The sequence below is a fragment of the Excalfactoria chinensis genome, chromosome 7, assembly GCF_039878825.1.
Source record: "Excalfactoria chinensis isolate bCotChi1 chromosome 7, bCotChi1.hap2, whole genome shotgun sequence".
NCBI lineage: Eukaryota > Metazoa > Chordata > Aves > Galliformes > Phasianidae > Excalfactoria > Excalfactoria chinensis.
The window spans coordinates 23,068,879-23,092,880 of NC_092831.1; the positions used below are offsets into that span (position 1 = coordinate 23,068,879).

Below are 24,002 nucleotides of genomic sequence, written 5' to 3' on the forward strand. Positions count from 1 at the left end.
CAAACCTGGAGATTTACACACTTTGGTAGAGGCAGCTGTAAAGTTCTAACTTCAGCTGTTTATCATGCCCTGAGCCTTTAAATCTCAATTATTAAAGGTGGTGTTTAATGGCTGGCTGGAAAAGGGGTGGTTACCAGAGTGTTAATGGAGTGCTGCGAGCCAGGAAATCTATAATCTAATGCCTGTATAGAAATGAATGGCTCTAACAAAAGGGAATATAAAGGAAGGGGGTTGGGGAGGCTGTATTTACAGGCTGCTTGTGCTGTTTAGGAGCAAATCAATAAGTGAGCGGTAGGGGAACAATGGGGAATGAAATACTGCCTGAAGAAACCAATAAGAGCTGCTTGTTTTTGAGGTCCCCCTTTCCCCCCGAAAGCAGGATCTTTCTTCTCAGATGTTGAGCTTTGCTTTACTGCAAAGCAGAAAGAAGGCAATGGCGTATCCTAGTGAGTTTCAACAGAATGTCTGCACCTAGAAACAAAATGAAGCAGAGGGAAAAATAACCAGCAACAGTCAGTTTCAAAATTCACTTCCTTTTTCTATTGAAGCATGATTTTACTACCCAGTTTGTGCCATCAGAGGCAGAACTGACAGCCATGCTTCATCATGGCAATGGGAGAAAACGCTGCAAGGAATGCTTTAATTTAAATGAGAGATGCTTTAAAAAAGAAGGAAAAAGCCTGAACACTCAGTAATAACATTAATAACCAGTTCTTACAGGTTTTTACTAGCCCACTAAAGATCAGGCAGCATGTTAAGATCCCAGCTGCTGAATAGTAAAGCCCCAGTCCAAGGTCGTTATTACTTAGGAAGATTCTTTTAATGACTTTTGTTATTTGTTAAAAATCATTTTAACAGTACAGCTGAACGATCACTATGCTTTTAAATTCATTCCAAGTGAAAAATGAGAACACGATAGAATTTGGCTTTATCTGTCTTTGAATGCTTTTTACAAAATGTCCTGGGTAGCAGCAGTCAGCAACAGGATGGGCTGATAGAGAAGGTTTCCTTGTGGAGCGGCTCTCCTGGACCTTCAATTTTTACCCTGATAGCCTCCAAAATAGCAGAGCTCTGCAGAAGAGCTTAGGGCAGGGTGGAGATGTCTAGGTTGTGTTTGGGCTCTTGCACTGCTGTGTTGGGCAAGTGGAGGGGTCTCACCTCTCAGTGCATGGCTCCCTTCCCATTGCTTGTCTGACAGTAGCTTTTCTTGTGGTTCTTCTCATGGCAGAGTTAGCAGGTCCCCACATCCATTGGAACTAGTGTACAGAAACGCAACATAAATATACCATAAGAGAGACTTCATTTGAGCATCTCACCCTGGTGATGGCAGTTCTGCACCTGTTTGGTGCTTCTTTGTATTAGTTTGTCTGCACCAAAATTCAGAACATCTGAGAAATCTAAGGCATTTGCTTCTCTTGCTGGCTTAAGACACATATGCCCTTTAAAAAGCTTTGCCTCCATTGCACCTTGGTCTGCATCATCTCAGAAATCCAGCACCAGAGACCAAAGGCCAAGAACTATTTTAGTTTGTAGCAAGAACTTTCAGCCTCTGCTGATCTGCAAAACAAAAGACCTAAGAGACCAAAATCTCATCCAGGTCTCTCCCCAACAGAGCGTGGGGGTTCCTGAGCAACAAGCATGACTGCTTAGCATTGAGAGTAGGTTACCAATGCCAAGAGGTTAATGACTCACACAGTATTATGTTGTGTTGAATAATGAGTAACATATGAAATGAGACATGTTGTAATGACTTGCTACTTAAAGTACCAATCTCCTAAACATCCCCTTAAGCTTCAAGAGGTCACAGAATAGCGATGTCTTGCTCAATAGGTGCTTCTTTATTTTATGCCTCCCGATAGAAGAGATGTGCCATGCCTGAGAGCATACAAACAAAACAAGTGGTGTATTGAGTAGGAAGGATTATTGGACTGTTTGTTTTGAATGCTTATTGGGCATTTATAGAGCACCAGCTAGAGTATTTGGGTTTTGTTGCTGTTGATTTGAGTTCTTTAATCCTGATTATCACGGTTCCCACATTTGTTGGTTGGATTTAGGGAAGGAAAGAAAGGAGCCTGCAGGATGGGATTCTCAAAAGCTGGTCAGATCTTCTGTGGAAAATAAACTAACGCTGGAGCAAAGAAGCAACATGGCTTTGTTAGTGACAGGAGGAGATTTAATTAAATGGCAGTCTAAACTGTGATGTTAACCAGTCTGTGGCATAGTCTGCTCCCTTAGGTTATTCAGAACAGTTAGTTTGCTTGTGTGCAAAATAAACTGTTGATGCTGCCATAAGAAACCTTAGTAATCTTACAGCGAAGTACAAAACCTGTAGACTACTGTTTCCCTATTTTACAGTTGTTTCTGCAGTATATTCATCTGTATGGAAAGCTGGCATCTTACAAAGCTTTGTGTTTGATCCTGAGTATAAAGAGTGGAACATCTGTATAGCTCCAGTTCCCAGTAACTGCCCAGGGATCTGCTGGGTCCAGCACCTCTCAGAATCTTGCCCTCTGCACGTAAAAAAGGAGTCTGTTATCCAGTCACTTCAGGGCTAGACTTCAAGTGGAGTAATACAAACATGTCTGTACACTTGCATTCCAGGACTGTGGTGCTTTTGCTGCTTGTTTCTAAATATTCAAAGCCACAGTACTGTAGAGAGATATGAGCTGTGCACGTAAGTTCTTATGTTCCAGCCAGTCAATACCACTGTTAAACTTGGCAAAATCTCTGTAGACAAGGATAGCACATCAGGCTGGCATTGCATCTGAAATGTGCTTTTACTTGAATTTCAAACGAACTTATATGGATCTTTTCTTCTCCAAATCCAAACCAAATACAATTTCTCTAAAAAGGAGAGAATTTTCTGCTCTTGTTTTTCTCCCAGTAATGCGGGTCATGAAATGATCATTATTTTTATGGGACTGCAAAGCCTATAGAAGTCAAAGCTATGTAACATACATTGCAGAGCGTTCTGCTAATCCTGTCCAACCGCAGTCGTGCCTGGCCCAGGGATGGGGGTCTGGTAACTGGAAACTCGACACTGAAGGAATTCCAAACACAGTCCTCAAACTAAAAACAGCTCTCTCTGCATGGCATGTGCTACATGAGAGCCAGGGATTGTATTCGTTTATGTTATCTGATTTTTTAGCCTTGCGTTGTTGATAAAAGAACAGGAGAAGAAAGCACCTCCACCAGCTCAGCCCATAAATAATCTGTGTGTGGTGTGTTTGAGGTTAGCATGGCAGTGCTAGGCATCTGCCTTCTACCGAGAGGAGCAAGTCGCTCTCTCATACAGCAGCCACAGAGCATTTCCTTCTGCTGCAGATTCTTCCCAGTGCTAAGATAGCAAATTTGATTTCCCGTGGCTTTTAAAATGCAAAATCCATCATTGGCAATGGGAAATATTGGTCTGAAGCAGCAAAGAATATTAGTTATAGGAGTATATCACCTATTAAAATGTAGAGAGAGACTTCACTGAAGCTCAGAATCATGCAGCGATTTTTTTGCAACCTGAGTTGGTTCTTTGTATTTTTATTATTTATATGCACACTGAATATTAAGCAACAGGACTTTTCAGTGCCACAAACAGCACTGCAGCATCTTTAATGCTGTATGTGGAGAGAGGGGGGCACTGCATGGTCTTTCCAGTCAGTTGTTTGTAGCATACATTGAGAGGAGCTTTATAAAGACACAGCAATGCATTTGATACTGTAAGATTGTTTGTCTGCATAATTTACTTCTTACATCTACTCCTTTTTTCTTTAAAAGTAGATCCTCCTGGCTGAGAACAAACAGCGTGCAATCATGATGCATACAATAGGGTTCCTCAGTGGGAATCTGGACACAGATAGGACCTTGTTGCTTTCTGATTTTCTTTAATCACAGCCTGAGCTGCGAAGCCATCACCCAGAGTCTCTGTATGTCTTGCTTAGACATGAAAGAGACTGCAGCCAAATGTGGGCTTTCCGTTTGCCACTTAGTCTGTGGCTCTCTTTGAAGTTTATTTCGAGAAGTACTCCCTGACAAAGTAAGAAGGCAGTTTTTCATGTGAGATTATATCCCTTGCAAAATATTCCTTCAGCAGCTAGACGGAGGCAGTGATGTAAGAAGGGAGCATTCCCTTCCTTGCTTTTTACCAGGTACTAAGAGTGTGACCTCTGTGATTCTCCCTATAGAACAGAGGCAAGAAAAACTCTTTTGTCATGATGAAATCCAAACTCCCGACATGATGGGGCACAGCATGAACAGCCAGATTGTCTTTTTGCTTTCCTTCGCTTTGAGATAACCCAAGCATGTGTCTTTGTGGCTTATGTTAAAAGTGACCTGCAAATGGGGGTTAACACTGAAACATGGTAAACTTGAAATGAAATGTGCTTTTTTTCTTTTTTTTTTCCTTGTTTTTTTTTTTTTTTTTAAACATTAGGTATTTAGGCCAGTCTACCCTGTGAGACTCTTGTCAGTTGAAGTATTACTGAAATGGCTTCTTCAAAAAAGCATGGAGCTACAGAAAGCAAAAGCTGTTTTAGTTATTTTTTTGAAACCTACAGATACCCATTTGACTTCAGTGACTAAATAACATTTTGAGTAAAAGAAGCCCCTCTCATATATTCTGAATCCTTTCGTTCTGTTTTAAATAATCCCATAGGCTCTCAAAAATTCTGCAACAAAGCCAGAATACATTAGATCTTACATGCTTTGTGCTTGGAAGGTAAATAAAGCGGAGACAGAAAAACAAACTATTTCAGACAGTACTTGTCATAGAGAAAATAATGATGGGTACTGTTAATTGAACATCATCACAGGTTACCTGAGTTACTTGGATAAAGCTGCTTTGTGCTCTTAATGCTCTAAGTGGATCATAGCTCATGGTCAAGTATGTGGAAGATAAACCAATAGGGCTGCTAACCAGCACATGAAAAGATATGGCCAAACGTGTTTGCAGCTACCTGTTTGTTTGACCTGTGCTTCTGTTTCACAGGGTGAGATTTTTTTGTCCTTGTGACAAAATGAACACTGTAAGTGGCACCTTGCCCATGACATAGGGAATGTATTTCCCACTAATTTTGCTACTTTCTTGAAGTTAGTGCTTCTGCCTTCCTTCCTCTGCTTCCTCTGCCTAGTTTCTGCTTTTAGCTAGACTCACGCAGTTGCAGCATCTTCCATGGAAGGGCAGCAGAACTGAACTATCAGCAAAAACGCTTTTAGAGTTTTGAGATCAGCTCCTTCCCAGGTTGTTGTGTCAGCTTCCCTTCCTTCTGCCTGCCATTAATTTCACTGGATCCACAGGTCAAACAACTGGCCAAAAATCTGGAAAACAGCTGACAGTCAGAGCAGCTCCTACTCAGCATGCCCTGTCAGAGGGCACACTCTGGTCCTGGTCCTTTTGAGTGGCTGGACCTGCTTGACCCAATTTGTGGATTTTTGATCACTCCCCTGGGTCACTGATTTTCCACTTGAGGTTATTGGTTTGACCCCCAAACTGTGGGTCACTTGGGAGGTGTGATGTAGCCCTGTGAACTCTGAACTCATCAGGAGCCTACAAAAACAGCAACGAAGGGAAGAGGAATTTCATTAAGGCCTCCTTGGAGGTGGGTTGTTTTGGTTCTTGAGGAAACAAGCGTAGCATCTACAAGGGACTGCCAAGAAGAAAGTGTTTTGTTTGGTTGTTACAGCAATTTCTTTAAAGGCAAACAACAGCATATACTTTTACACCATGAGCTATCAAGCAAAAAAGGCATTGGTTCAGAAGGGCCCTGCTTGTTCTGCTTAGAACTTACTCCTAACGATGACAGCATTGCTATAGCAAGGCTTTGGCATTTGTACATTTCTTCTTCCTCAAGAAGATTGATGGCTAATTTGAAGCACTTGGGAAGGGAAGGGTTGTTCTTTCCTGTATCTGAAGACAAGTCAGGTGGAGGTTCACATCAGAGACTCCGTAGGCTGGTGGTTTGTGCTTTGAGCAGCTCCCTAAAAGCAGACTGCAGCAAGCATGGCTGGTAGGTGGGGAAGAAGGGATCCTTAGGAAATAAATCGGTTTCAACATGCTGTGGTAGTTATAAAGGGGAAGAAAAGCATCATCTTTTGTAGCACAGGCACTCGCATGCCCAGCACCCACTTGAGTCACTGGGGAGATGAGCTGCTGAGGGTGGGACAGTCACAAGGGTATTCTTCATGAAATTTCCCCTGGTCATGCTGTTCAGGGGCTGGCTTTGGGGCAGAGTTACTGGAGATCCCCAAGCTTCTGCTCACTAGATAGCTGCAGAAATCACTGGTTCGATTATGATAATGTTATTGTCAAGGCTGTCAAAAAAAAAAAGGAAAAAAAAAAAAAAAAGGTTGCATACCACCTTCTAAAGCTGTCCATGCCAAGTGGATTGTGGATTTGAGACTTGTCTCTCAGCACAACACCTCCTCCAGGTGCTATCCCAAATTCAGAGGAGTACACTCAAAAATGACAGCAGATCTGAGTGTTTCAGAGGAGAGAGACTGGTCTGAAAAAGAACAGCTTACATATTTCTGTATTTTCAAGAAAGATTATGTCCTTCATATGTGGCCCTCTGCAGTTTACCTACACAACAAAGGGCAGTTTAAGTGTAAGTAAACGAATAGTGAATTTTGTTTTATAGCATAGCACCAAAGACCCAATGGCATGAGCTCAAGCTGCTGGATACATGCTTCATGTCTCTGGCACACTGGTACATCTTCACTGCACAATCCTAGGCCAGTGCTGCCCAAGTGCGCTACCCTGTGCTCTTTCCTCCAGACCTAGCCTGCCTGAGTGTTCCTGGCAGTGGCTCCGCTGGGGGCTCAGCAGCCTGGCTGGATGGCAAAGCACATGGGATGTGCTCTGCTGCAACATCCAGGCCTGCCCTGTGAGCCTGAGGGTGAGCTGTGCTGGAGGCTCAGGAGATGCTGTGTCTCAGTCCTGTTCTCCACAGTCATTTTGGTACCAATTAATCTCGATTTTGTTATTTTAGAGTAATTCAATGTAGTAGTTAGATCTCTGTCCAAAAGCTGCCTGGCTCCTTAGTGAATTCTAGGTCAAGTTCCAGGTTGAGTCCCTTCTTAATGTGATCCACAAGAGTTTGGTTGACTACAGCTGCTGATGAGAACATCTTTTCAAATCTAATAAACAGGATCTTGAGCATTACCCTTAATTAAAAGGTGATGGCTGTAGGTTTGACATTTGTTCCTCTTGGTTTGCTGCTTGACACAAAGCAGTTCTGAACATTGCAGAAGCCTTTTTTGATTGGAAGTGGATTTTTATGCACAGAAGAATTAACAGCTGAGTGTGATGGGACTGACTAGCGAACAAGCCTTCATGTGGAAACACGTGGAGCAAATCTTTGGCCTGCTGTAGAAATTAGGCTTTGTTGCAAGGCGTAGGTGTGTGAGCAGAGATAGCAGTTGTCTCAACACATGCGGCTAAGAGTCCTTTTAGTATCTCAGAGGGTGGCTTCAGGCCCTTCAGCACTTTGTCTGGACTGTCTCACAAGGAGAGAGAGGAAAAAAAAAAAGCCAGGAGTGCCTGTCTTTTATAACATTCTGTTTTTAAAGCAAAAAGTCTCTGGGGAGCATGGGGTCCTAAAAGTCCAAGGCCTGGAATTCTTCCTTTTGCTCTTTCCATTTTAAACAGGAAACATTTGCACTAAGTTATTCCACGGAGAGAATTGTAGGTTCATTTCAAGGCAGATAATGTTTGTTCATTGCCTATGTCCATGATTTACCCCATGGGCTTAAATGAGTGCAGCAGAAAACCACATGTTTTGTTTTACTTCATGCAAAACAAGTTCCAGTGGAGTCTAGAAGCCCAGATTAAGTAGGGGAGGCAAGCTTGTAAAATCTGTGTGTGAACAAAAGCGAGGCATTGACGAATTGTGAGCACCTGATCTGCTGTACCAGAATGATGACTTTTTAAATAAATCTATGGAAAGACTGTTTAAACAGTTCATGAGTTTAGTCCCAAACCCACAGAGCAGGTGTAATTGATTTATACTTTTGGCCCCTGTTTTGGGTCAAAACCCTGCCGTCTTCCTTCAGCTCACACTCGGAGAAGGGCTTCCTGTGCAGTCAATGGGAGATTTTGCCAAAGTGCAAAGGCATTTGCAATCAGACTGGCAAACCCTCCTAATTGAGTTGAACTTTTGTGGGTGCCCTGGTTGACATGTCTGTGAGAACAATTATTTTTGCCATTTCAGAAGTATCACAAGTTAAGCTGTACTAGGAAAATATATTAGTCCTTCATTAGTGCAAATCATGGAATTAAGATGCAAAAAGCTACAGAGAGGGCTCCGTGGCACATCCTCAGGGATGTCATGTTCACATGTTGCTTTCCACGTGAACTGGAGCTTGTCAGATCCATACTGATGCAGACGAGTTACAGACAGGTTACAGAGCTGTTGTAATATCAGGCCTTCCAGATCACAAGAGTGTTTTTTTTAAACCTCATTGGCAGCTCGCCCATTAAACACAGGTACTATAACCTGACATCCCTAGTGCTTCTTCCAGTTCTAGTTTCTCCAACTGTGGCGTTTGGAAAGCTTTACGGTCTGACATGTTAGAAGAAAAAATAGTGGGAAATGGCTTGGAAACCGTGAATATTTGTGCACGTAAAGCTTATGGGATTTGCAGACTTGCAGACCCAGCTCATCTGTTTATCCTCAGGCCAGATAAGATTCAGTCAAATATGCATTGTTTAAAGGAGCTTTGTTTCCATTATGGCAAATGCATCACAGGAGGCTGACTTTGGGAACTGAAGGGCTTCAGTGCTCCCCCATTGTAAAAGGGCTGTGATGTGTGCTGGACCCTTCTTCCAGTGTCCTGGGTGTTGCAGACTTTTGTAGCTTGCAGGTGGGAGGCTTGGTATCCTTCAGAAGTTCTTTTGACTCATTTGGACCTGTCATGCTTGAGGTGGCATTTCCTTTCCCAAAGTAAACATAGACTGTGAGTACAATAACATGTCACTGAGCTAGTAAAATGCTTTTAATGGGCTTTATGCTTTTCCTCTTCAGACGTGGACCTGCAGAGCCACTGGAATATTTAACAGGGCCGCGAGTGACCTACAAAGAGAGAGATCTTCCCTACTACCAAGGAGGACAGCCTGTTGTCCATCCATCTAAGGGGAACTACATCCATGCACCAGACTCAAGAGTGGCAGAATTGAGGTACCCTCAGTACTACCCAGCCCAGTCTGTCCCAAACCAGCATAAAGGACCCTTCCGGCAGGACGTGCCACCTTCTCCTCCTCAGCCCCACCGTGCACCAGCTTATAGTGAAATTGTCCGACACCGCGGGACCAGTCCAGACCAGTACCAGTACAGGCAACAGGATCCCAGGCAGAAGAACCCCATGACTGCAGCTGTATAGCCACACACTGGACTTGCCAGCACAGCCCAGGAGGAATCTTATTGGACATCAACCCTTTAGAGTTGTTCCCAAGCGTGGCTGCCTCTGCCTGTAAGAGTGGCACAAGACCTGGAGTCGTTTGTACTGAGCTGGGCTCAGCATAGGTGCTTTCTAACAGGTGAACTAAAGCCATGGGCGGTACGATGTGTTTTGAGTATGTGAGGTACCAGACAGTTGAGTATTTTTTAATTCCTTTTTGAAAAATAGAAAGTGGCTGCTGGAAATGAAGCGCAACACTTATTACACCTCAGGGCTATCTACCGAATCCAGTTACACCAATACAGTACGTAGCTGTCTGTCCAGTGGCAGCACTGTCACCAGTTTACTGCAGAGCACTGCTGCAGAGCCTCTCAGCAAGAACGCAGCAAGGTGCGCAGACTTCTCACAGAGCTGGGAATCTTGTGGGATAAGCTGACAGGGACCTCACAGAGTCAGCAGCCATGTTCCAGTCACGTTCAGACCAGCAGCACTGTGTGCTAAGGATGCTGCAGTTCCAGATTTGTAACCTCACATTTGTCTTCCTCTTTCTGTTTGGTAGTGGCAGCATTTATCTTGTAGCCTTACCTTTTTTTTTTTTTTTTTTTCAGTCTGCCTAGCAAGATTCTCCTCTCATTGCACCTGCTGCATTTGGAGTAAGGCAAAAAACTATCTACCGCATGTAGGCGGGCTCACAAAGGATAATACAGCCATCCAAGAGGTGTGTGTCTAGCAGTGTGTGCATGTTTGTGAGCATTTTGTAGTTATTCAGTGTGCACTCTTTAAAGGTAAGCTCCAGAAATCAGATCCTCAGCTGCTGTCAGTGTTGCTCCTGGGGTTTCAATGGAACTAACCTGTGAGATATGGCTGCAGAGGTGACTGTGGGCATGGAGTCCATGACTCAAAATCTTTTAAATTACTGTGCCAGGTGCTGCTTTGGATTGGGCAGGGCAACCTAGCTCCTAGCCAGGAAGACAGTCAAGTGCTTGCTGGCAGCATGAGAGTCAATGGTGGTGCCAGGCCAGTGCCAAGTGCCAAACAACCCAGGTTCCTGCAGCTGGGGGCCAGTGGGAGAGATTTTCTCATTGAGAGGTGAAGGAAAGAGACAGGGAAAACAATAGGGAGATCTTCAAAAACCCTAGGCCCCTCAAGGAAGAGGAGTGAAGAGCTGTAAGAGTTATTTGCAGAAGCACATAGGAAGAGAGCGGGCTGCAGAGCTGGGGGTCAGGAGCACCTGCCAGCTCTCTGCCCCATGCAGCCTATGCTTGCAGTGCAGTTAGCAAGCCAGAAATCCAAAGCCATGTCCACCCAGATGTGTGCCATCTGGCCCAACAGGGCTGTGGGCCTTCAGAGCTTTGTCTCAAGGGTTTTGTTGCAGGGAAATCACACAGTTGTACTACCTAGAAATACAGAGCTTCCAAGTGCCCTTAATTTCTCAGTCTCTGCCTTTTGGGAGCATTATTAAATAGTTTGGGCTTCTTTCCTCATCATGAAGAGATCATGACCTGGCAAAGGATTAAGCTCAAGTATTTCTTTTGATGTCTTTTTGATACCTTGATATGCAATAGATTAAATCGTGCAGGTCACTTCTAGGCATTAAATATCACAGGAAGGTCTATCCTGCCAGGAGTGCATCCCTTTCCTAGAAACCCCTGGAAAAGGCCTCACTAGAGCAAGAGGTCCTCAAGGCACAGGGCCAGGCAGGTCGGTGCTCTTTCTGGGGCCACAGCTGTAGCTCCTGGTGAGGATGAGCACGTATCCCAGTCATCCCAGTGCTGCCTGTGTGATGACAGTAAGAGACTGGTGGAACTGGAAGCACTGGGAGTGCCTGTGCCTGCGCTGCTGGCCTGCAGGCTCTGGTGACTGCATTTACACTAATCCCTAGCATTGGCCAGGCTGATAGCAGCAGGGAGAAGCAGCTTTGGGGTGGTGGAGTGGGGTCACTTCTCTGCGATACAGCTGCGGGGCTGGGCTCCCTGGGGCAGGGGCAGGAGAGCTCCAGATCCAGTCAGGAGCAAGCATTGGTGGGAGGGAGAGAAATGCAACTGATCATGAAGCAAATATGTTCCATTCGTGCTCCATTTCTCCCTGCCCTCTTCCCTAGAAACATAGGAAGAAAAACTTCTGGAGGGAGGGGTTGGATGTAAGGCCGAGTCTCTTGGCACCCTCCATAAACAAGGCACATTCCCCAGGGAAACTCTGCCTGTCGCATACGTGCTGTACGCAGCCTTCTCTGAAGAGTTTGAGATGCTGCAGGATACTCAGCCAAGACTTGGCAGCCGCAGGGTAGATGCTGGTGTTATGAAGGCCCGCTGAAAGTGAAGCGAAAACAAATTAAAATACTTTCCTTTCCCTGCTTGAAATATAACCCCTGATACATTTGATCCAGCTGTAAAGAAACTAATATGTTTGCGACAGTGGCTTTATCAAGCCAGGCCACAATTAAGAACAGCTCTGAATATAAGCTACTGCCTTTATAAATCACTCTCAACTAACCCTTTACATGGCATCGCAGTGCAGTGTGCAGAACTTATTTACAGTATTTCAGGAGCCAGGGCCAAATAAAATCTGGATGGAAGCAGTTCCTGGGTTATTTATAGCCTTTGGAGGACCCGTGCAATTGTCTCCCCATAACCTGAATCTCTCCTTAATGGCTCCCCCTGACTGCATCAACTCTGCTGGACAAGGTGGTGAGACCAAACGCACACCTTCTGAACTGTTAATCTTACCCAGCAGGTTATTAAATGATGCTTCGGCGTTAGATCAGTTCAGAGCGTCTCCCAGGAAAAAAAGGAAAATGTTCTGCAAGCATAGATGCATCCTACAGGTGAGGAGCTAAGATGGAGCAGCAGGCTGACCTAGCTGGAGGACAGGACCCAAAAGTATTGCAGAGCCTTCCATCTGCCCCTGGTGCCATTGTTCTGCAAGGAAATTGCCCTTTGCAGGTTTAATATCTGCTAGAGGTATGGAATTTTTAAAAGTATAATGTGTAACTTCAGTATATATAGTCAGCTGCTCTGCAGTGTAAAATGTATGATTTTAGCACCATATTGTGGAAAAATATGTACCGTGCAGAATCCACGAGGTGCTACAACTGACAGTTGAAAATACACACTTGCAAAAATCCAAAAGAGCCGTTAAGTAACAAGTTGTTCTTTTCCCCATATGTCCATATGTTTGGGAAAATTACACGTCTGAAGTGCTCTTGACACGTAATTGCCTCGCGCTCCCTCACCCAAAAGGTGCCAGTCCGGCAGCAGCATCACCGCCATGGCAGTGGGTGTGAGGGGAGGGCCGTGTTTCAGTGGGAGCAGCGTGCCAGCAGCGTGCTCCTTAAGGGCTGCGATGGGAGGGCCGCTGAAGGCTTTGCTTTCCCGAGCTGAGGCGTGCAGCCGGCAGCTCCGGTCCTGGCCCATGGCCAGCTGGGCCCCGCAGATGAAAGATTAAGAGATACGGAGAGAGCCTGTGCATTTTTGCAGTGACCACCCACTAGTGAGCCATGTCTTGGCCTGAGAGCAGACGTTAGCACTGTGATGCGGTGTGAGCCAGGAATCTCTGGGCACCCCCTGAACACTGTGGAAAAAAAGGGGAGCAAAGTATTTCGATAATAATTTTTGAAAAGGCTCCTGCTTTGAAGAATTGCGTGCAGCCTGCATTCCAATTCGCTCCAGCTTCCTGAACTAGAAATAGCTTCATACGCTGCCTATTTTTTTTGTTGTTTTTAACAGATGAATTGTGCTACCTCCTCCTCCCAGCCATTGCAGATTTGTTTATCAGAGTCAGTGCTGGGAGCGCATCCCACCGAGTGCTCCGTCGGAGCCACATCCTGGCGCTCTGCACTGGGCAGGGGCTGCTTTGCACTTCCAAAAGTCCCTATGCCCGTGCTTGTCCTCACAGAGTTCTGCAGAGTCCCTAAGCCTTACGTGCAAAGTCAGAAGCACTCTTTACTGTCTGCATCAAAGAAAACACTTTTTAAGACACTTCTGTGCTATTCAGGAGGAGAGGGAAGTGTTTATGATCCTGACAATGCCCATGAGTTTTAGTTAATTTTAAAATAATGTATGTTTGTTTTGGGGGAGAAATTCAACACACAATTTGTGAAGTTTTTTTCTAGTAACACATCAAAGATTTGATCCTTTGGTACATATGGCTATATAAATTTTACCTGTTTTATTTTGCATTAAAATAAAGGCTTTAAGACTACGTATGACTATGGATTTGCATGTTGAGTCTCTCTTATCTGTATCTACAAAGTCATCCTGACCTCTGGATGTGATACGACAGTAGAAGATGGTGCATGGTCAGGTCGGATCAGAACTGGTAAGGTGACATCCACAGAACAAACCACCACAGTCACGTGCTGTGTTACAGAAAATGCCATCACCAAGCTTACCTTGTTTCTTATCAAATCTGCATTGTCTTCAGTTGCAGCGACTGAGTCCTGATTTCATAGCCCTGACTGAAAGGAGGAGCAAGAGAGAGAGAAGTCCCTTGCCAACTCAGCGAATTTCAGCTTAGGCAGCTGCACGCTCATTGCTACAGCTCCCCAGGCAGTTTCATCTCACCATCAGGCTCTTGCCTTCGGTAAGCACCAAGCTGACCTGCGGCCATGCAGGTCCTGCTGGCTGAGGCTGTATTTCAGCGAGACGGCTGCAGCACTATCTACCCAGAGATTTAGGACTCCTTGAAAGTTTTACACAGGTACTTAACTTGAGGTACGTGGGTCATTTTGCCAAAGCTGATGACACAACTTTTCATGCTCCAGATTATGCACGAGCATAAATCTATATAGAATCAGATCTATGGTTTGCAGAGCATACTGAGATTCAGGCAAGAGTGTTATATTTACGTTAGGTGATGTAATTTTCAAAATAGCGGGTATTTAAGTGAAAAGTCACTGGAACACAGAGAAAGAGGAATGTGGTCTTTCTGAGAAGAAAATTCTGCTGCAAAGAAAATGAAAGAGTAAAGAACAAAGTGTAAGGATAGAAAAGTACAGGTTTACAGAAATTGCAGTATGCTCCAAAATATTTTGAATGCAGACTTGGGCAGTTAGGGCCGAGCCACAGATCATGAGCAACTCGGAGTAAATTTGAGTCCATATTAAATTCTAATTCATGTAGGCACCAATTTTAAAAGTTATTGAGTCATAATTTGCACTCATTGCTAAAAACTGGACAGATAAAATAATAATGCCTGAATTTCTCCTTCTACTCAGGTTATACACAGTAGGAAAAGACAAACTAACAGTATATAAGAAGTTGAGAATTCAGTGATCAGTCTCAGAAGTGCTCTGGCACTTTCTTTTTTCTCCTCTGGGAGGAGAGCAAGGGAGAACAGTAAATGATAGTGAGAGAGCTGGCAAAAGGGGAAAGGGATGAAGAATTAGAATGGGATAGAATGGGGAGCGGGATAGAGGGTCAGACCTGAGAAGGAAACAAGCGGCAGAAAGGAGAGGGGATTGTCTCCAACATGAGAAGTTCAATGCCAGCAAGGAAAGTGACTCTCCAGTCACTGGTCCCATTTCCACTTTGCATGAGAGCCTTGTGACACCCACCTACTAAGTCCAGTGAGTCAGGAGCTGTTTGCAAGCACAAAGCAAGAGACTCCTGACTCAGTGGATAGGTGTCACAAAACAGAAGGTCAAGAAAGAATTGAGGAAACCCACCAACAAGTATGGGGAGAGAAAGAGAGCCCCTGCTGCCCAAATCTCACAGCCCTCTGTCCACCTGCCTCTTTTCACCTCCCTGAGTATCACTACCACCACCGAGTCTCCTTCCTTCCCAGCTCCCCTTCTCCTCACAGACCCACCCTGAGCCACAAGACCCCAACACCACACTGACCTTCAAACACAACTTTGGCCTTCAGTGCTGAAAAGCCTTGAGCCATCTGTGAGCATAGGTAACCAACACCAGGAGTTTTCCTGGCACTGGAAAGTGATACAGAGTCAAAGCATGCAGCTTGGAGCAGGCTTCTCACTGTGGGCTGGGGCTGAGCTGCTGTTCCAGACAGGGACAAGTTGTAGTCACCTCTGAATAAGCTGCTTTGTGGGTATAGATTGCAGGAAAGATGCATTTTATATCCACAGTCATTTGCTTGTCTAGAACAAGCCTTTGATGTGTTCAAAAGCTGTACTCTCGCTGACCTGGCACAAAATTCAGGGGCCAAACGGATGATTGTAGTCTTTAAAACAGAATTAATTCTCCAGGCATTCCCAAAACATACCTGACAAACTAACCCAAACTGGGTGCTGTGCTCACAGCAAAAGCAACTCGGTGCAGAGGAAGCAGCCCTGCTTTGCTTTTCCAGAAGAATATCTGCATCTGAAAGAAAATAATTTATTGGGAAATACGTACAGTAGAGTAAAATTGCAAAATAAGATATTCAATGGGGATTCTATATAAAACCATGCCCTTTGCCTCCAGCAGGTAATGAATAAAAATGATATAAAGAAGCAATGAGCATTCAATGTTTTATATTTAAAATACGTTTTGTGAGGAAAACAATGTGGCATAGAAACAGGACTGAAAGGTTCTCCAAGATAATGCCAGCAGCTGCAAGATGTCAGCAGCATTGTCGTGTAAGTTTCAAGGTGTGCGTTTTTAATTTTCTCTTATGAATCACAGAAAGCAGATGTGAAAGCTGTCATTAAAATTCATTACAAGGAAAGTAAACTTATATTAAAACCAACCCGATTCTTCTCTGAATTTTGGGTACTGGTTAGGAATCACTGTCTGCCTTTCTGCCAAAACCTTACCTACGCAACATGATTTAATCTCTAGGCTGTTAAATCTGAGTTTTCATACATTGCCTCCTTCAATCCGGAGTACAAAAAGCAAATATATGTGTGTATATTTATTGCTACTCTAAATTGCAGCCTAGATTTTCAAACCAGCAAGGTACGGTTCTAAGAGGCTTCATCTGCCATAATTTTTCTAGGAATGAAAAGAGAATGAAAAATAGAGCAAATATGAAGAAAGCCAATTAGAAGTAAATAAGAGAAGCAGCCCTCCTTCATCCTTCCATTCTCCTTCCTGTCCTGTGTGTCTAGACATATACATAAATACATATAAACTTAGGTATTGTTGCTTTTGACCTAAAATCCAGTTTCCTCCTCCGATATATTTGCAGCCATTCTCTCTCTCCAAAGGAAAGAGGAGTCAGCAGTAACAGCAATATACGCACATGAAAAATTCTGTTGTAAATGGTGATCTCCTGGTGGATGGCCCTACAGACCAGGCAGGACTAACCTGTGAGAGAGGAGGTGCGCAAACAGCAGTACTCCCATGTGCTGCACACCGGCCCAATGCCTGCAGCTTTGTAAGTGGCAATTTGCAGAGGTGGGCTAAGTTTGCAGGGAATTCCCTGTCCTGGTTGTGTGAGGGTTTGCACCACAGCAGGTGAGTGCTGTGGAGCTGACAGTTGGACCATGGCATGACAGCAGTGCAATCACTGGCCTGGCCAGGATGGGAAAGGTTGAAACCAGAGCAAAACTTAGAGCAAACAGCTGAGGCTGCTCTGGAGTGATGTTAAGCAGCCTGACAGCCTGCTGGTTACTTCAGGAAGCAGAGGGAGTCATAGGTGCTCTTGGCATGTCCAGGTGCCAGCTCTGCATTCAGACTTGGCCAAATCAGTCACAGCTACAGTGTTAGGTGCAGGAAGGGTATTTCTGAGTCCATTTGGAGGAACTTGCACATATCCTTTTTATAGTGGAGACTGTCTCTTCTTGCTTTCCTTCTTACTTTCTCCATCCTTTACATGGAAGCAAGCCCTCCAGGCCTGTCTTTTTCTTTATGAATAAGGAAAGGTTGATGAGTCCTGAGTCCAATGTTCATTTAACCTTGTTGTGCTACCAGGTTCTGCCCTTCCCCATCTTGCCTTCCTAGCTCTTGGGCCCATCCCATCCTCCAGGCCTTTTCTCCTTCACAGTTGTAAGGGGTTTTATTGCTGTGAGAGGACAAAGGTAACTGAGCTGCTATTTGGGTGACAAAAACAAAGTCATTTCTCTTCACTGTGTTGTTTTTAACATGGACTGTTTCCCAGCTCTGTTCCCCCGATTGCTTAATGCATAACAGAGTAGATAGAAAAGTGATGGGAACAAGGCTGGGGGGGTCAGGATGGGTTGGAGATTGGTTAGGCTGCCGTTGCTACAAAATAGAAATGGAAAAGAAAAGCAAGAACACTAAATGACAGCCAAAGCACAATGTATTTAGGGGCTTGGATTTGAAAAGCCAAGCACCATCTTCTGCAATGGGTACATTCCTCTGCAAGTTTACTTCTGGCCAAGTTTCCTGTGAGCAGAGGCAGCATTCTCTAAATTCAAATTCCTGAGGCTCTTGCTTGTGGATTTTCTTCTGTGTTCAGCATTAAAAGAGAAGAAATGAGGCAAAAGTTGAGCTGTGGCTTTTTCCCTTTCTGGGATGAGCAGAGGCACCAAAGGGGCCCTGGGACACCTTCCCCCTTGCAGTTTCTAGTTAGCAGCCAGGCGTAGCACAGAGATCACCTCCGTGGCCTGGGGACATGGAGTACCAGGGAAGAAAGGGCAGTTGTGGACCCATCTGTGCAGGACTCACTGAGCTTCCCTCTTCCTTGGGCTTCCTCAGCTCAAGCTGGTTCCTGGGTAAGGCTGTTTCTGTCAATGAGGACATGTTGGTCCATCAGTAATTGCATGGCTGCTGACAAGGCAACTAAATGGCTGAGGCCATTGCTCAGAACTGCAGCCATGGTGCAGCTCCAGGCTTCACATGGGTAAGGTGCTGCCCAAAGGCTTCTGTGAGAGGAATACACAAGGCAGCAAGTCCCCAAGAATGGACAGGGTGCTCACTGTCACTATCATGGTGGGGTTTATGTATTTTTAGAGCAGTTTTGCTCTCCTGGCAGTGGCTGGCTAAGGGCTGCCAGCGATGATTTCCAGTCACCTCACAGAATATACTTTGTCAGCCCCAAGCTTGGCTGGCAGCAGGGATGTGTGGGCAAGGCTCCCTGGGCCCTTGAGGCACAGGAGGAGTTGTTTTGCCAGCTGAGCTCCAAGGTCCTCCTGGCTCTGTATCCACCAGGAGAACAAAGGAGGCACTTGGCCCAAGACGGGCAGCATTGCACTGTGATTTGAGCAACGCATCTTTGTTAGATTACGTTTGTCTTCTTTGGTGCTTCTGCTAAACAAGAGTCTGTTGTTCTCTCACCAACTTCAACAAGGCTGAGTCCAGCTGGATTTGTGTTTTAGGTGCAGAGAGTCAACAATGTGCCCATCAGCTGCCACGTCACGGAGAGCTGGGCACAGCCCTGCCTGGGCATGTGTGCTTGTCCCTGCGCTCCCAGGAGCAACAGTGTCCTGTGCCATCAGCCTCTTGAACAGGGCCTGCATACTGAGCCCTCCCAGCAGCTCAGGGCCCTCTGCTCTGGGGAATGCTTTGGTGCTTTATGTGTTCTCAGTAACCTATCTGTCAGGACACCCTGGGCGGGCAGGTGCATTGTTTGGGTTCCTGTGTAAGGCTGGGGGCAGGCCCAGTGAGTGGGGGCCCTCAGTTTCTCCTGGTGAGTGGTGGCAGGAAGGGCTATGGGCTTGACCTGCTGCTCAGCACCAACCCCACCAGACGGGGGACAGATCAGGATGCTTGGCATTGTCACTCCTGTCAGCCCTGTGCAGGCACAACACACACAGTCCCCCCAACTGCTTTGGAGGAGAGATGTCATCCAGGCTGCTGGGCTGCAGACAAAGCCAGGAAGCTGCTGCTGGTCAAACACTTTGGGGAAGGCATAATTTCCACAACAATAAATGCATCTGAGTATTTGATTGCAGGGAAGATGTGGTCCCCTTGAGGAGGAGGGCCTCATGCACAAAAGAGAAATAACTCATGCCCTGCTGAATGGGAAGCAGTCACTGTGACAGGGCAGGAGAGTGAGCACAGTGTCCTATGGAGGCTTTGATCAGCTGGGGTCAAGCATGCCGGCAGCTAACATGGCTGAAAACTGAACAGGACAAGGAGGTTCCTGCTGTGGCATCGTATGGGCCCCTTCTAGACCTCCACTCCACTTCTCCACAGTCCTTCACCCTCTGTGCCAGGAGGGATACAAGCCCTCTCCAGTGCGTCCTTCTACTCCTGCCATTTCTACATCCCTATCTCCTTTGATAAGCTGGGTAAAAAGACTGCTCGTGTCCCCTAGTCACTCCTCTTGCCATGGCTAAGACAGACAGATGAAGTGTAGAAATGGCAGGACAAAGAGGATCATTGTCCTGAGCACATGTACAGTCTGTAGTCACAGGCACTTGGGGTTTTTCCTGTCCCTGGTGTGGCTGAGCCATCACCCTTAACTCCTGTAACAAGAGCTGCCCCCTACTCTCCCTTGGACTAAGCTACAGTGCATATAAAAGTAACTTGTGTTTGGCCCACAGAATCATAGTAATTGGAAGCGAGAGCAAGAAGAGGACTTGGCACTCACAGAGTTTGGAGCTCTCCAAGATCTTTACAAACACAACACAGTTAACCCCTGCAAGAGGAAGAAATCCTGCTCATCTGCATGGAGAGGAGCTTGTGCTGCAAGGAAAAGGCACTGGCACTCCAAAAAGCAGAGTAAGTTTTTTTGGGTTTTTTTTGTGTTGTTTTTTTTTTTTTTTTTTTAAGTAAGAAAAAATTCACTTTATCCAAATATAGGTCTCCACACAGTTGTATTGCATAGGTGCTGCATACGGATCTGTGTGTAGACAAGTCCTGAGATTTTGATCCCAAGTGACATTTAGGAGTTTATCTAATAGGGAAAAAAAAAATCTCCCTTCGATGCATGTGTGCTCTGAGGATTTCAGTGTTGCCATGCTATAAAATGGACTGGAGCAGTGAAAGTTCGTGCTTCGCATGCTTCAAAGCCTCTTGCTCTTCTAGCTATTTCCACATTGCCTGTGTAGCCAAGGCCGCAAGGAAAGATTTGCCACTGTGTGCTTGTCATCTCACCCTCAGTAAATCATCCCAGTATCATCTGGCTTAGAGCTCCTAGGAATCTGGACAACCTTGAGAGATAGTATGCATAGTGGACTGGGAAATCCACAGGAAGAGTTTTGGGGAACATGAGACTGTAAGCCAGGACTCTTCCCTGATCTGCCTTGAGACCATAAGAGTGCAGCTAAAAAGCAGCCCTTTAAACAGACACTGCTTCAGGGGTATTGACTTACCAGTGGCCTGGGTACAATTCCCTGTGAAAATTCAACCTGGGATACACGTGTCGCTAAGAGACAAACAATACCATCTGCAGCCTGCCCCTTCTAGATGTTGGCTCTGTTTATAGAAAAGAAGGGGGTGGTGAGCGTCTGTTAACATCTACAACTTCCTGACGTCATTTGTGAGAAGTCATATATTACAGTGAGACCAGTCAGTCAAAACTGCCTAATGGCACTATGGTCAGCGCTTCTTCCTTAACTTCTTCCTTGTGTATCTGCTGCAGAGGGACAGAGATGCTAAAGATAACATTTCTGTCCCAAAATATCTCAGCTCAGTAAAGGGTGTATGGGTAGAGGGAGCGCTAATCTTTCATGTCATTGGTGCCCTGTGATCTGTGCATCCCCAGGGAGGCAGAACTCTCTGGAGACCTGCGGGGAAAGTGGAGGAGTAGAAACCATGAGCTCGGGGAACAGAAAGAATTTTGAGGTGCAAAAAGAGATGTCTGTGTTGCCTTTCCATATCTACAGGCTCTGAGGCAGTTACCAACAGAATCAATAGGTTCAGCTTAAGCTAATGAAAAAAGCAGGGAAGAAAGATTTCTTCCCCATCCTGCACCCACATTCTCATTTACCTTGGGCAAAAAGCACAATAAAACATGCCTAGATATGAGTTCTCCACCAGAAGCAGTATTTTATACCCATTCGCAGAGGGTAAGTGACTTCATGTGGTATACAGCAGTGGGAATTCAGGCATGTAATGTAATAACAAGAAAGGATTTTTAGATTTGTCTCAGGAACCCTGCTAGCTCAGACATTATAAAAAAAGAATTCCAAACCTTTGTGTCCATCTAGGTCTTAAAAAGCATGAAATACATCCCCTGTTTGAGCTTGGTTCTTTATTTGGAAAAATTGCTGCAGAGAACGTGGGCAAACAGCACCTCACATCTGAACTGCACATTACCATCCCTCAGTTCTTTACTGGAGCAATAAAATCCCACAGAGCAACTGCTTAACCAGCCTCTTTGCTTAGTAAGCCATCCACTAGTCATTTGTATAGGATGTGGCAGCGCAGACCAAGCCTGTGAAATGGGGTTCTAGGCAAAACCACAAGGCAGGCAAGAAAGGAAAAAGGAAAAGCCTTCTTGTGCTGCCTCTGGGGGCGAAACAGCAGCACAGCACAACAGACCAGGACCGCATGAAAAATACAGTGTGCGCTTAGAGCTGACAGCCATAATGTAACGTGACCCCAGTCACATTGATATTTGATTAGCAAATGCAAAGGGATTGGGAAACAGCCCTGCTCTTAGGAGAAAGAAATCTTTCATATCTCTATAGTCAAGCTCTCAGCATTGTTGTATCTGGGAGATGGTGTGTGAATGCTTTAGCAGAGCAGGCTGTGTTAGCAGAGTGCCTTCATCCCTCCATGTCCCTGTGCACAGGATTCCCCTGAGGGTGCTGGCTGGCAGAGAAGGGACATGCGGATGTCCCAGAGGTCTGTGGCACATGCCATGGTGGGCTGAGAGCCCCCCGTGTGCCCACTGCGCTCAGGGCTGTGCTTGTCACACACAGATGGGGAGAGCTCACAGATTTGGGTGCTTTTAAGCTTGGTTACTGGGAGCTGGTCTGGGAGTAGCGGGTGGAAAGCCAAGGCAGGTATGCTTTGTGTGTTCCTGTTGTGCAAAGTTCAATGTGAGTCATAGGTTTGGGCCATTGGGCTTGTAGTCTTTCTTTTTGGGATCTCACAGAGGGGCAGCCAACAGGTCATCTCCACCCCCTCCTCTTCCCAAGGCTGCAGTAGCTGGGTTCATCCCAGACTCAAGCACCAGACAGGAGCTGGGCATTGCCAGCCATGTGCCTCTCCCCAGCAGAACCTTTTTGGGGTTAAAATCAGAGGTGCCAGATTTTCTCTCCCTCCTTCTCAGCCCCCTTCCCACATCGCTTGGCTGTTATTTTATTTCAGCCAGTTTTGCCCTGCTCTGAAGCCTGCCTCCCTCCCTGTGTCCTGACATTTCATTTCCCTTGCAGCGAGGCAAATAAATAAATAGCAGCAGTCAAAAACGCCTGTGTGGAACAAAGCCTGGAGTGCCAGGAAGCAACTGGTGTGCCTGATTTTTCAGTGAAAGTCCAGGTGCAATCTCGGCAGCGCAGCCACTGTCTGCCTTTCAAGCAGATGTCTTCATATAAAGCGCCCACTGCCACCCCGCTCCCTTTGTGCGTCGGTGCAGGGAGGACGGGAGTGGGAGACAATATAAATTAATATCCATTGGAATGACAGCAGCTGGTGCCTTGCATAGCTGCAAGCACGTGTCTTAGGAGTAGAGTGATTAGTCGTAAAACTGTAGAGCTGAATGTTTATGCTCGATCAATTACAGGAAAACAATGGATGATTTTTTTCTTGTGGGTGGGAGGAGTGAGGGGAGGGAGTCTTCAGCCATGAGATGATTTTCTTTTTTATGTAACAATAGCTGCAGAGAACGTGGGGCCTGGTTACTGAGGAGCCTGGCAGACAACAGCTTCTGGAGAACCCTCTCATTGCTGGGGCTCCACCCCAGTTCTGAAAAACAAGAACTTTGTGGGCTGCAAACTTCTCAGCTTTAAGGAAAGATGGACTCAGCTGCCCAAAGCAAGGAGCATGGGGGAATTAATTAGCCAAAGCTTTCTACTGCATGGGCATACACACATTATGTTTAAGAGGCCTTCAGCTGCAAGAATTCATTTCATTGTGTTCCCTTTTGCAGAGCTCTCCCCTCAGTCCCCCAGTTCAGGAACAGCAGACCTGTCAGAGGAGCATCCTCCTCAGTGCCTGCAGAGGGTGCAGAAGTGTGAGCAGGACTTCACTTCCAGTCCTTAGCAATTCTAATTGCAAAAACAGGTCGGGTCTCTCCCCACATACGCCAAAAAAAAAAAAAAAAAAAAAAAAAAAAAAAAAAAAAGGAGAGAAATTGAGTTACATTTTGCAATAATTCTAATGGAAATGCTAATGGGATGAACAGCGATACGCAGCCAGCGAATGACCCAGCAATTTCATCTGTGCTGGCAACAGATGACCATCTAAACCATGTTCGGGTAATTCTTCCTCTCATTAGCAGCACAATAACTCATACGCACAAATCCATAGGCATTTGCTATAATTTTTTAAAACATGGCTGGAAATAGAAATAAGTGCCTGCAGTATGCAAGCGTTACAGCATATGTTGGCTGTAAATCTGTCTGGAAGTGGCCCGATCCTGTTCCTGGTTAAACCAGTGGGAATTTTGCCACCGACTTCAATGGAAGCAGGATGAGCTTTTTTGGACTTATTTTAAAGTGGGACGTTGTTTCTCTGGAACAAAGCTTTCAGATTCACAGCTACATTTCAGTATTTGGCTGGAACTCCAGTCAGTTTGCCTTTCATTTGTTTAGCAGATGGGGCTGCTTGCTGCTCACCTGTTTGGCATCAGTGCTGATCAGGTCTCAGCTGGGTGATGGCCAC

The 24,002-nt window shown here is 45.5% G+C and overlaps 1 protein-coding gene across 3 annotated transcripts in view; it reads left to right on the forward strand.

Moving 5' to 3' along the window:
• The window catches only part of PARD3B (par-3 family cell polarity regulator beta), a 361,423-nt gene extending 347,827 nt beyond the window's left edge, over nucleotides 1-13,596 (forward strand). For all 3 annotated transcript variants that reach the window (XM_072341851.1, XM_072341853.1, XM_072341852.1), the window contains one exon: nucleotides 9,012-13,596. In XM_072341851.1, coding sequence (XP_072197952.1) covers nucleotides 9,012-9,366 — 355 coding nt within the window. In that variant the 3' untranslated portion in view covers nucleotides 9,367-13,596. The remainder of the gene's footprint in view (nucleotides 1-9,011) is intronic.
• Nucleotides 13,597-24,002: the final 10,406 nt, after the last annotated feature.